The sequence below is a fragment of the Chroicocephalus ridibundus genome, chromosome 3 (genome assembly GCF_963924245.1).
Source record: "Chroicocephalus ridibundus chromosome 3, bChrRid1.1, whole genome shotgun sequence".
NCBI classification, from domain to species: Eukaryota; Metazoa; Chordata; class Aves; order Charadriiformes; family Laridae; genus Chroicocephalus; species Chroicocephalus ridibundus.
The window spans coordinates 77,454,253-77,467,393 of record NC_086286.1 but is presented as its reverse complement, the minus strand read 5'-3'; the positions used below and the strand labels follow the sequence as shown (position 1 = coordinate 77,467,393).

At 43.6% G+C, this 13,141-nt stretch overlaps 1 protein-coding gene across 1 annotated transcript; it reads left to right on the top strand.

Annotated features, from left to right (window-relative positions):
* Positions 1 to 4,248: 4,248 nt before the first annotated feature.
* CCN6 (cellular communication network factor 6) lies at positions 4,249 to 13,108 on the top strand. Its single transcript, XM_063331098.1, has 5 exons — positions 4,249 to 4,311; positions 8,318 to 8,594; positions 9,023 to 9,265; positions 12,025 to 12,218; positions 12,645 to 13,108. Exons 1-5 carry the CDS (start codon positions 4,249 to 4,251, stop codon positions 12,924 to 12,926), a joined length of 1,059 nt encoding a protein of 352 aa, XP_063187168.1. The 3' UTR covers positions 12,927 to 13,108.
* The last annotated feature ends 33 nt before the right edge of the window (positions 13,109 to 13,141 follow it).

Genomic DNA, 13,141 nt, shown 5'->3' with positions numbered 1-13,141 from the left:
TGTAATAGGTTAGCTCAGCACAGTTACACTTCTTTGCCTTGCTTGGTGGGTCCCCAATTTGTCTTCATTTTTATTCCTGTCTCTGCCTTCACTCTTCCTGGCCTGCATTTTATATCCTGTGCCTCTCTGGGTTGATTGCACAGACTCTGCTTCAGAGAGCTGGGCAGAGCACAGGCTAAGCCTGTTCAGCATGTACAGATATTTTTAAATGATCTGCTAACAAGAAAAATGAAAGCTCAGCCTCTATTTACGGACAAATATTCAACTTAAACAATTCTGAGAGTTTCTTGTTTCACATGGTTGACGGTCATGGAAAGATGAAACATTTCAGAGATGCGTCCTTAGGAATACAGGCACTTTATGGCATCTTATCTGTGTCTAAGGCCTGTTAGAAAAACCCAGGATATAGACAAATACCTGTGTAAGTCAGTTTTGAAAATGGGACCTAGACATCTTAAATCAGCGTGTAAATATCTTCATAAATCAGGTAGCATGTTATGGCTCTGAGAAGCTTTATAAATTAGTTTAAAAGTAGACAACAGCTGAAAGAGAAACAGCAGCACACTGTGGGTATTGTATTATAGCCACCCTTGTACAAAGCATTTCTGTCCCTCTGACAGGGATCTCAGTGTTGCACATGGCCTTGCTGAAGTGGGTAGGAAGGACAAGATGAATTACCCTCTCATTGGCGATACCCCTGTCATCTCAGGAGGAGTTCCTTACTCAGCTGTGTTGAGGAACATGCTGTTGTTGGTGGTGGTCCAGGAGGAGAGGTATGGAGCCTTTTTGAGTGCACCTCATGCCTGAAACACCATTTGAAGAGGAGCAAAAATGGCCCAAATTTACAAAAGTTGAGCTGCTGACCAGCCGAGAAGGGAGACACCTCACAAAGCTCATTGGTGGTGGAAGAGTGGCTCCTCTGCAAAGACCATCAAGGTGCCCGGCCTAAGTGACCCAGCTGGGAACTTCACTGCACATTTGAGCATGGCTGAGCCTGGGACCTGGCTACTCCGTGCTGCCCGGGAGCAAATTCTGCTGCTCCCACCAGTGAGATGTCTGTACCCTGGTGTGGCCAAGCTGCCATCAATAGCAAACGTTGGTGAAGTCCATTGGTGGTTCTTTGAGAACAGTTGTTTGGAGGAAGGCAGCTTCTTTGCAAAGCCCAAGTGAGCAAACAGCATGTGAGCCAGGGCGAGCCAAGGGCAATAAGTTGTCACATAACGTGCCTATTCCTTTTTACTCATCTGTTTATTTTTTTGAGCAGAGAGCCACAGACAGTAGGTTTGACTGACTGAAATAGAGGAGTCTCTTTGTAACATCCATGCACGAAGAGTGACAGAACAGGACAACATGTTAAAACCTTCCTGCCAAAAGGTGAGCCCCCAGCTGTGGTGTGTGTCTGTGAGTGACGCCCTGTTATTAGGAATGACTGAACTCAGCCCTGGATTTGCTGGATTTAGACACAATAACTGCACCAAGCCCAGTAGGGAATATTGAAAATCCTGGACCATAACAAATATCAATAATGAATACTTCTGGCATTTTGTCTAAGTCAGGGTATCCTGTTAGAACGCACGGTTATATTTATTTATATCCCATACTTTTCCACCCCTTCAGACAATGGATTTACATGGCATATTTCAGACAGGAAGATGATTTTTCGGCACCAACGAAATGCGTGCAGTACGTAGAGATCACTGAATATATAGCTAAATTACATTTTCCTTCAGGGTAGTATTAGAATGGCACCAGATAACAGAGCAGGTTTAGTTCAGGAAATGAATGATGCTTTATGTAATCAAATCTGCAAGGGAGATTTGGCAAGAAGGATGCATGCAGACAAACTATTGCTGAGTCTGGACATGGTATTAAGAACATTAATTTTTAAGTTGTGGGGGATCACTAAAGATCCGCAGGAGAGGAGAAGGGCACAGGGCCTCCATTTATTTAGATCAGAGCCAATACTAGCAGAGACACAGACTCTAACACTAAGTCAAAACGTTGGTGCATTATTTATGCAAAGGAGTTAGTGTTGCTGTCTTTCTGGTCTTATGGCTCCCTATTAAATTCACTCAGGGTTCAGTACTGCAGGTACCACAAGCTCCAGACAGCCTCAGTCGATGCATTTGTTAAGGAGAGGCAATGCAGGCACATTATTGCTTTGGAGAGCTGAGTCCTACTAGTAGGAGTGCTGCTCCTAGCAGCAGGCCCTTCCTGGGCTGAAGAAGCATGCTGGTTGATTTGCACATGTGTGGGCAACCATCCAGAGACATAAAATCACATTTTAATGTGTTATACCACAAGAATGTCTTCCTCGGGGAGGAACCTTCCTCCCATCCCTCCCAAATCCAACATTTTTTATCAATCAATCAGCTTAATTATACTCAAATCACAGTTTCACACTCTCTGATCCTGAAGACATTGTGGTCTCCAGGTGAATCCCAACAAAATACACCATATAAAACAAATGGACAATCCTACAATCCTACATCTCTCTCCTGTTTCCCGATAACACGGGCTGTTATCCACAGCAGACCAGTCTTTGCCAGCTCACACAGAGCATTCCCAGCCCTGCACTGGCCGCATGCTTTATTTCTACGATGCAAAGAGGAAGAACACAGTTCAAATGAATGCTGTGTGCTCCCCTGCAGCCTGAGGAGGAGGAGAATGGATGTTCTACTCCTCTGACCTCCCTCACTTCTTCCAGGTTGGAAAGTGAAAAGGGTGTCTTTGGATCTGCAGGAGAAAACTGTACCTGGGATCTCCCCAGACAGCCTGCATTGCTCATTATTATCACTCCGAAAGGCTGCCAGGAGAGGTCTGGCAATCTCCACCCTTGGAGGTTTTCCAGACCCAGATGGACAGAGCCCTGAGTAACCTGGTCTGATCTCAGGGCTGACCCTGCTTGAGCACTGGTTGGACTAGAGACCTCCTGGGTCTCTTCCAACCGCAGCTGTTCTCTGATCCTATGAATCAAGTTATGTTTTGAAACTATACAGAAGAGACTTTTGAGAAACCTAGGTGCTATGTTCCTAAGCTTTTAATGGGAAACACAAGGCTCGAGTCAGACCTGGTCTGCACGGGTGCATACTCAGAGTAACGTCACTGAAATTAACTGATTTGTGGCACCCACTTGGTACTCAGGTATAGTTTGGACTTTATGTTGAAGTATGTGACAAAGCAGATGTGCTAAAGAAGAGCAGTTCTTCAGTGGTTTACAGCTGACTGCGCAAGAGTTTGAAGGGCAGTTTGGGATTCATTTGTAACTGCAAGGGGCACGCGGTGCTCCGAGTCAGGGAGCAAACAAGTATTGCTTGGACTGGATTCAATCTGATACTCCCACCACCGCCTCTGTCCACGCACGGCTGCTGTGTGAGCGTGGGCTTTGGCAGCATCCCCTGGCAACTCTTGGACTTCACAGGAGGTGACTGAGTGAGGACAAACTTTCACCAGGGCACCCCCAACACCCCTGTTGCGGGGCTGGAACTTCTACCTTACCCTGGAGACCCTCACTTGTTAGCCTAAAAATCGGGCATTTCACCTCGATAGCCTTAGGGAGGAGGAAATTAGGAGATTTGAATGGTCTTGTGTTTAAGCGGGGTGGCACGGCAGTAAGACAAGGTGCATACTACAGGGAAAAGTACATTATAGATTGGGTTTCCCCATTAGGATTCCATGGAAGAAAGCAGTGCAGAATATGCACTAGCGTTATAACACGCTATAGCATCTCTTTCCCTATTTAAAGAGCATGTACTGACAGTGTTAAATTTTACACTATGATTCTGCTAGGCACAATACATCAGAAATTTCGAGAAACTCTGCTTTCTCTGTCTCAAAAAATAGACGTATTTGGGGCTCTGCCCTTCAGATTTCAGAAATTCCTGTAATATGGACTTAAAGACAAGTTAAAAATAACACTGCATTTCCAGCAGCAAGATTTTAAGAATCAGATGTCACCCCACCCGACCTCAATTAAGTCAGGCAGAATCTGCTGAAGCAGCTGGATGGGCTCAAGCAGGGTGTGAAAATCTGTATTGTAGCGCTGGGCAGCGAAAAGAAGATCGGTTGGAAATTTCAGTGTGAAGCTGGTTCTGTATGAAGTGGAGAATTTCAAGTGTGAATGCGTGTATGTGTTCGTGCATGTGCTGGGGAAAGTAGGGTTGGCAAGGGAGACAGAGGAGAGCTTTGTGTTCACTGCTTCCTCTGCCACAGCTCAGCCTGTTCCCTATCTCCCAGTTTCACTTCTGAATGTGCAGGAACATGCGGTGGCTCCTTTTTCCCACCATCTTCATCATCCCTTGTACGCAACAGGTAAGTTCATTAAAAAGAAGAAAAAGATTTCTCCCTCCCCTCACCCTGTCCCGGTTTAAAGTTTTTATTTGCTTAATGACAAAATAAATTTCAGAGATGCAAATTCCTCGGAAAGGATACGGAGCCATTCCCTACGCCTGAGTAAATTTCATTGGCAGCTTATTTACTGCATCAGTCCTGATTTTGGTATTTTTTTCTCTCTAATCTGTACATTAATATGATTTGGTGGGAAAAAAAAAGGTTTTAGGGAAGCTGAAATTGTCAGTGACCTTCATTTTTATATTAAAAAAAAAGTAAAAAAACCCCACAAATGGCTATCTGATGCAATAAGAAAGTAAACATCTTGTCCATGCTCATATTCTATATAAATATATATATATATATGTACACAGTGGTCTGACTTAACGCTAGTTTTGCAAATGAGAAAGGCACCTGGGCTGTGTTACAGCTTTGTCTCTTATGAGAAAATTTTAAGTGATAGCTTTGCTGAAGGTATTTGTGTCAAAGGCCAGTTACCTTATTTATTTATTTATTTTTGAAAATCCACTTTATCCTTGCCCAGTCTATTTTTCCTTTATGATAAGATGAATGTCAGATGGAGAATTTTCAAATGCTTGCCTCGCTCTGCTAGCTTTTTGCGCATTTAAAGCCAGACTAAGATAACCGAACATTTGCAATAACACATTGCCTACTTTTGCTGTTTGCTTATTTATGCCATACAGACCTTGTTAAATCTTTAAAACATATGAAAACAAACAGCAACACATGAAGGGCTCCTACACAATGGTCTCATTTTCTGATCTGCCCATAGGATCAGGAAAAATATGCAGTGGGCTTGTGTGGTGTGGATTGCTTCAGTGTAGAAACTTTGGGAAACAAGAATTAGAAAAATATTTGGCCTGTAAACTTTACAAGCAAACTTTAAGTTTTCTTTGTAACTTAATAGATTTTTGAAGATTTTTCAGGTAGACCGAGCTTCTCAGTAATTCCACAGTTAAAACCGTCAGATATTTGCCTGATGGTGTTTTTCTTGCTGGGAAAGTTTGTAATCCCACACCTTTCGGTTGACATCTTTCCCTAAAAATAGGAGAGAAAAATCACTCGCTTAGGTAGATTTCTGTAGGTTTGCAGCATGTTTTAATTTGTTATACAAATTAAACGTACTGGTTGAAGGACACAGATTATTTCCTGCTACACATACCCCTTTCGAAACGCGATAGCTGATTTAAACCACAGAACCTCATATAGCTGGCACACAGCCAAATTTATAATAATAATAATAATAATAATAATAATAATAATAATAATAATAATAATAATAATAGTACTCTGCTTTAAAAGAAAAAAAGCAGCAAAAAAGTGTCTGCTAAAACAACCACGCAGTCTTGAATGCTGCTAAATGTGTAGGAACACCTGTGTGTCTTGTTTCCAGCACAAGCCTTTAAGAAGGTTTACACTCCAATGCACACGTTCATCAAATTAACACTATGGTTTACAGGAAAGGCTTAGCTGCCTAAAATAAGTATACTTAAGATAGTTGTTTCTATATTATCGCTGCATTTAGGTAAAAACGATTAGAAGAAATCCTCTATCAGCAAATGATTAACAAAACAACACATTCAGGAGAGTATCTCCCGCATGCTGCACGGAATACCACATGACATTGCTTAATATTCATTTATTATATGAATTGCCTCTGTGAATTAATATGTATCTTAAAAATCATTCAGCCAAAGGAACTTGAAAGCTACTGCTTTGGAGCTTCATTAGTAGCTGTGGATTAAGATATCTTAAGTATACTTGTAAATGACCATGAAAAATGGAAATTAGTGGTAGAAAAAAGCCTTTTAAAAGTCATTTACTGCTGCTTGCAATTAGGCCAGCTCAATTATGCTGCGCGAGCTTTCGTGGGATATGACGTATGAAATGCTGAATTCTGCAGATACTTCCCATTTGAAAGTTGAACTGAGAGGAGACCCAGACAAACGACCCCTTCCCCAGCTTGCCCTTAGTGTCTGCGCTGGAGCTGGTTTCTACATCAGTAGAGCCCAGTTTGGAGGAAGGGAGAGAAACTGATAGACGAGGCTTGATGTGCCCGGAAAAAATACAGGCTATATATATATATTTTTTAATTTCTACAAGCTAGATGGTGATACTGGCACCTGATGAGGGGCTGGATCTTCTCTCTCCCTCTTGCTCTTCGGGCGGTCAGAGCTCCCCGATGAGAGCAGTTCCCAAGCCCTACATTGTGCTAGTGGCCAAGCGCTGTGTGTGCCCCCACTTCACTATGGACCCAGTCATCCACGACCAATAACTGTATCACAGTCTCTGCATTTCTGCTGAAATCAGCAGCACAAAAAGATTTAATGCTAAGATCTAAACTGTTAGGTTTTAGATGCGGTTCTTCAGAAAAGCAGATAGAACATAGCGATCTCAAACAGATCCTTTCACGCTCTGGGCTGACTTAATCTTTGGAAAAATAAACCCATCAAGAATTACTTAGGACTTCCTTTTCTTAAAAATAAAAAAAAAGAAAAGAAGAAAAAAAAAAGACACGAATTCTGAGACAGACTCTAGAAAACAGTAAACTCTGACTACATCTTGCCTTCCTGCTGCTGATACAAATCTCTTTAGAGGTCTTTGCCCTGTAAGCCTTGGATTTAATGAACACTTACGCATACAAATAGATACACTCTTGGAGAACGGCCTATTAAGCTCAGTACAACTACTGGCCTCCCTTATTAGGATTCAGTTTTTGGCCTAGCACAAGAGACTTTGTAAATACTATAATGCTCCTTCCCAAACAGCCACTCAAAATTTGGAGCAAAAGTAACACTCAAAAGAGCTTCACTATTTTAAAAGGCTTTTGCCATCAGCAGGTGGCACAGAGCGCAGTGGCTGGCTATCAAACAGTGGGAGGAATCAAAATCTAATTAATTTGATAGGAGGCTTGTGGGAAGGAATATTTAAAATAAACCCACCGCCTACTTCCACAGAATCACACAATGGGAGGGGTTGGAAGGGACCTCTGGAGATCATCTAGTCCAACCCCCCTGCCAGAGCAGGGTCACCTAGAGCAGGTTACACAGGAACGCGTCCAGGCGGGTTTTGAATGTCTCCAGAGTTGGAGACTCCACCACCTCTCTGGGCAGCCTGTGCCAGTGCTCTGCCACCCTCAAAGGAAAGAAGTTCCTCCTCATGTTTAGGTGGAACTTCCTCTGCTCAAGTTTGTGCCCGTTACCTCTTGTCCTGTCCCTGGGCACCACTGAAAAGAGCCTGGCCCCATCCTCCTGACACCCACCCTTTAAGTATTCACAAGTGTTGATCAGATGCCCCCTCGGTCATCTTTTTTCCAGACTGAAGAGACCCAAGTCCCTCAGCCTTTCTTCATAACAGAGGTGTTCCAGTCCCCTAATCATCTTGGTAGCCTTTTGCTGCACCCTCTCCAGCAGTTCCCTGTCCTTCTTGAACGGGGGAGCCCAGAACTGGACACAGTGCTCCAGGTGCGGCCTCACCAAGGCAGAGGAGGGGGGAGGATGACCTCCCTCCACCTGCTGGCCACACTCTTCTTGATGCACCCCAGGATGCCATTGGCCTTCTTGGCCACAAGGGCACATTGCTGGCTCATGGTCATCCTGTTGTCCACCAGGACTCCCAGGTCTGTTTCCACAGAGCTGCTACTTTAAAACACTTTTTTTTCCTACTTTGGCTCCACTACAGCTCTTGTTCTATTGAAGGCAAAGGAAAGACCAATGAATTGTGTTTTGTACAAGCAGTAGGCCAGGCTCACTGGTGGAACAACACCTCAGTGAGTGGCAGCGACTGATGAAATTGGTCCTCTGTCTCCTACCTAAACCTTACAGCCTCTCACTTTTTGGATCCTGTGAAATGAGATGTGTTAAGCGTCTTCCTACAACTTCACAGTTTTTTCCATCCCAACTCCATTTTATCCTATCCCAGCTATGCACAATGCATTCAGCTCCCAAAATATCCCACTGTGTGTAAGTTTTTCCACAGCCCACCAGTGAAACCTGGAGAAAAACCTTCCCAAACCAGTGAAATCCACCAGCGCAAGGAGGTTTGTCACTGGCCATGCAGATGCCCGCCGGTGCCGGCCTGCCCTCCTGGGGTAAGCTTGGTGAAGGACGGTTGCGGCTGCTGTAAGGTCTGTGCCAAGCAGTCGGGAGAGACCTGCAACGAAGCAGACATCTGCGATCCCCACAAAGGCCTCTACTGTGACTACTCGGCCGACCGGCCTAGGTACGAAACAGGCGTGTGTGCATGTAAGTTGTTTTTCACCTTCCCTTCATCAAATCCAGGAGGGTGGGACCATGCAGGCAGATGGGTTTGGAGGAAAACTCCGCCTGCTGGTGCCCCACAGCTCTGTGCCAGGCAATTTATCCAAACTGAGTCCTCCCGACTGCTCAGTCGGGGAATCTGAGTAGGCTGGGGCTGACTTTAAACTTACCCGTGTATGCATTAGTGAAACCAGTTCATTGCGCGTAAGCATGTTATTTGCTGACACGTTGATGACTGGTTTAAAGTTAGACGGCTGCAGTTATCACTGGGCATAAATAATAAAAAAAAATGTGCTTGGGCTGGGGAAAACTGGAAGCTGTGGGTGCAGTAAAGGGCTGATGGCATTTTAGCAATCTGTAAGCAGGAACCACCTGCTCCTCCTGCGTTAGTAACTGTTGTTTACCATTTGCAGATCTGGTAGCTGTAGGATGTGAGCTCAATGGAGTTTATTATCTTAACGGGCAGACCTTCCAACCTAACCCACTCTATAAGTGCCTGTGTGTCAGTGGTGCAATTGGATGTACGCCTGTATTCACCCCAAAACTAGCAGCAAGTCCCTGCGCCAGGGTCACGGGCAGAAAGAAGCCCGGACAATCCACCTGCGGCCCGGGACAGCACAAGCAGCTTCAATCAACAAACTACAGACTGATGTCAGGTGTGCCTGGCTACACTGGTAAACTTTTCTTTACCTTGTAAAGAAGTAAAGTTCTTTACAAGCACTTTACTCGAGTCTTGCTGCATTTAGTGTCCCTGGCTCCAGCAGCCAGGCAGGCAGCACCCTGGCAACTTCTCAGCTCGTGCTGAAGGCCACTGCCAGGGTGACTGGTCTGTCCCAATTACCCCTCTTACTCTTAGGTCACAGACTCTTTTCTCTAAACGTGATGAATATGAAAAGCAAAAAGCCTTTTGGCTGCTGTCACCAGGGAATTGGCCAAAGCTACCTTCAACCCATCTTTCTGCAGAAGCTTACTGCTCACCCGATCAGACCAATTAGGGTTGCTGGTGGGCAGCCATTTCACAGCCTGGGAGCTGTCTCACTTTCTCCTGCTTTGTGGCAGTGGGGAGTCTTTTTTTTTCCCCCACGCACATATATTAGCATGTTGCAGCCCTCTTTCAATAGAAAGCAGAAAATGATAAGGACTGCCTTGCAGCTTTAATAGATTCACAAAGTTTCAGGTCACTGCAAGGACAAGCCTCCCCCATCTCCTCTCTCTTCAACCTGATCAAAACCGTACAACAGTCATCCAGGCGGTTCTGGATGTTGGCTGATGTTCCCTTTAACCTCACTCTTGCTCTGCTGCTAACACTGTAGCTCTCTCTTCCACTTTAAGGAAGCACCATTGCCAAAAGCAGCCATCCTGGCCCTTCCCTGCCCTTTGTGCCGGTCTCCTTCCCTGGGCATGCGCAAGTTCCCATGGTGAAACTCATCTTCATTACAACTAATGTGGGTACCAGAAAGCTGAGCCATTTATTTGGTAGCAACTTGAATTACGGCCTGCATCATCGTCATGGATCAATAAAATAAAAAGAAAAGGATCTCAAAACTTATCAGAAACTCTTTGTAAAAGACCGCTGACTAAATAGGTAGACACACATATGTCAACCTGCAGATAAACAGACCCACTTACAAAATCTGAAGTTCAGCTTGGACAACTTCTAACACGTTAGCAGTGGTTACACAAGTTAGCAAAAGTAAAAAAGGAAGTTCATCTTTACTTCAAAATTATGATACAATACCTATAACCAGTATTAAAGCTTTTTTACAGAAATATACTTAATGATGTGTATAAAAATGCACTCGGTAAGGCAACTGACTTCAAATGCTAATCTGATCAAAGAGAGAACAGAACGCATTGAAAACAATGGCAACTAAACTATTCGACCCCATGAGATACATCGATTGGATTTGGGGGTAATTCAGCTACCTGGAGAACAGCATTAAACCACTTACTCTGCAGCGTTTCAGTGGATCCAAAAGCTGAAGCCCAACTTTCAGTAATTCCTCTGGTGAGCAGAGCGCAGCACTGGCACCTCACAGCGTTTACTGAAGAATTTGAACCAACTGCAGAAGACAACCTTGAGACAAGCTACCCAGCCTGCCAAGCAGACTTCCTGCCTGAGTTGGCTCAGGGACCCAATGGTCTATCCCTGTGGTGGCCGTATGTGCTGAAGGTTGCTGCTCTTCAGGTGATACAAACCCACTGACTTGTTCCTTCTCCAAGACACAGCTGATGGAGGACAGCTAACTAGGACAGTGCTCCAGACAGGCGAGAGGCATGGCTGTTCCAGCGAGATACCTCAAGCTACAATCAGCTGAGCTCTGTAAAGACAACAAAGCTGAAGCTCTGGGCCAAAGGGGGTATTTGAAAACAGCAGACAACATAGAAAACAAGGAACTGCAAATGTGCAAAACCCCCAAAAGAACCCTGTCTCCCGGTGAAGAAAAACGCTTTGAAATTTTGTTTGAGCGAGACCTTCCCCCGTCCCCTTCCCAGGGCAGCAGAAGAATCTTGTCAACTTGTGCATGAATTGCATGGATGGCTCAAAGGGCCAATACCTATTTTGAAAAGTCTTTTTTCTGTTGGTGTGAACAACAAGCGCTAAGTTTCATTTCACTACCCTTGCTTTTTTCTGGCTTTCCTTGTCAAGTCTATTTCCCTAATTTAGACACATAGGGATGTACATAGGTCATACTTTAAAAACACACCAAGTATAAACAAACACTTAACTTCCCTTTATTTGTTGCAGATCTGTGACAGGCTTTTAATCTGCTTGCTGCAACGAGATCTTTAAATTGCTCTCTACTTTCCAGGTATCCTTGCAATTCTGCCTGTTCTCTTACCTAAATGCAGTTTCCACATAGTCAGGTTTTTTTTGCAGTTTCACGATGAACTTTTGCACTGCAATTGTGTTTCTTTTTTCAGTGTACTCCACCTAATCCAGCCCTAATCCATCAGAAAACGGGCTTTTTGGTGCTATCTAGAAGTGACTGGAGAATTTTACGCTGCGATACAAAACCTAAAGCCTTCACGATAACTGCAGAGAAACCAACACTAATGTTTTCAGCATCCCTTTTCAAGCTATGCTTGGCTTCCAATAATTTCCAGTGTCTCTTCTATTATGGACATTTCATAAAAATTCCACAAATAACTCTCTCCACATAACATTTCCATCCCATTAAACCGCAGGGTCATACAACACATGCAATTTCATAGTCCTTGCTAGGATCTGCGCATCCACTGTCAAAAAAGTTTAACGGCAGCTCAGCTGGCTTTGTATAACTTTGTTTACACCTCATTTTTAGATTTACCTACAAAAGCGCCTTCATGAACGGAAATCAAACGCTCATCCTTTTATTTTCAACTAATCCTTTTGGGGCTGTTCTGCTGCGTAAATAATATATTGCTGTCTTAGCTTACAGAAGCTTGCCGCTAGTTTTGAAGAACAAGTGCCTGGTACAGGCTACTCCCTGGACACCCTGCTCCAGGACCTGCGGCATCGGCATATCCAGCCGAGTGACCAATGAAAACAGAAAGTGTGAAATGAAAAAAGAAAAGAGATTATGCTTAATCCAGCCTTGTCTGACCAATATCCCGAAGACAATAAAGGTATTTTCTAATATAAAGTGACTTCCTAATAGAAAATGCAAATATTGGAAGTAATGAAAAAATGGATGTGTTAGTAACTACTAATATAAAACAACTTCATTCTTTTCCTAAGGGTTTTAAAATAACTCGTTAGTGTTTTCTACCTTCTCTGTTTTCTACCTTCAGCTTTCAGGTTGCAATAGTAAACTACAGATGTATAATTTCAAACAAAAAATACAGTGTCCTGAAATCTAAGTGCTGCTAGTGCCGTCCTAGTGCTCAGTCACTCGGAAAATGTTTTCTATTTGCTGACTGATAAGCAAAAATAAGAGAGCTTTCAGAAGGAGTAATTTTCAAGATATTTCTATGTAAATGTTGCAGTTTTTTCTTCCATGTTTCTGTTTTCAATGTGTAAAAAGCTCAGGCTTTTCTTTGGTTTTATATTAGATTCCAAAAGGAAAAACATGTCAACCAACATTCCAGCTCCCTACAGCAGAGAAACTTGTTTTTTCGGGATGCTCAACTACGCAAAGCTACAAACTGACGTTCTGTGGGGTGTGCTTGGACAAGAGGTGCTGCGTACCTAATAAGTCCAAAATGATCACTGTCCAGTTCGAGTGTCCCAATGAAGGCTTCTTTAAGTGGAAGATGATGTGGATAACATCATGCGTCTGTCAGCGGATCTGCAGTGCTCCAGGGGATATATTTTCCGAACTCAAAGTTTTATGACAAATTACACCATTGACTGTAACATACTGAGAGTGCAACAGCACATTCCCACCCTGGAGAGTCAGCATAACCCCCTGCCACAGCGATGTTTATGGTGAAACTACGTATGTAAACACTCATTTTTTAAATAGCACCTGGAAAATGCAAGTAAAAGCACATCTTTTCAAATGCAATTATTTTTATATGTGGAAATACATTCTTGAGAAGGATATATA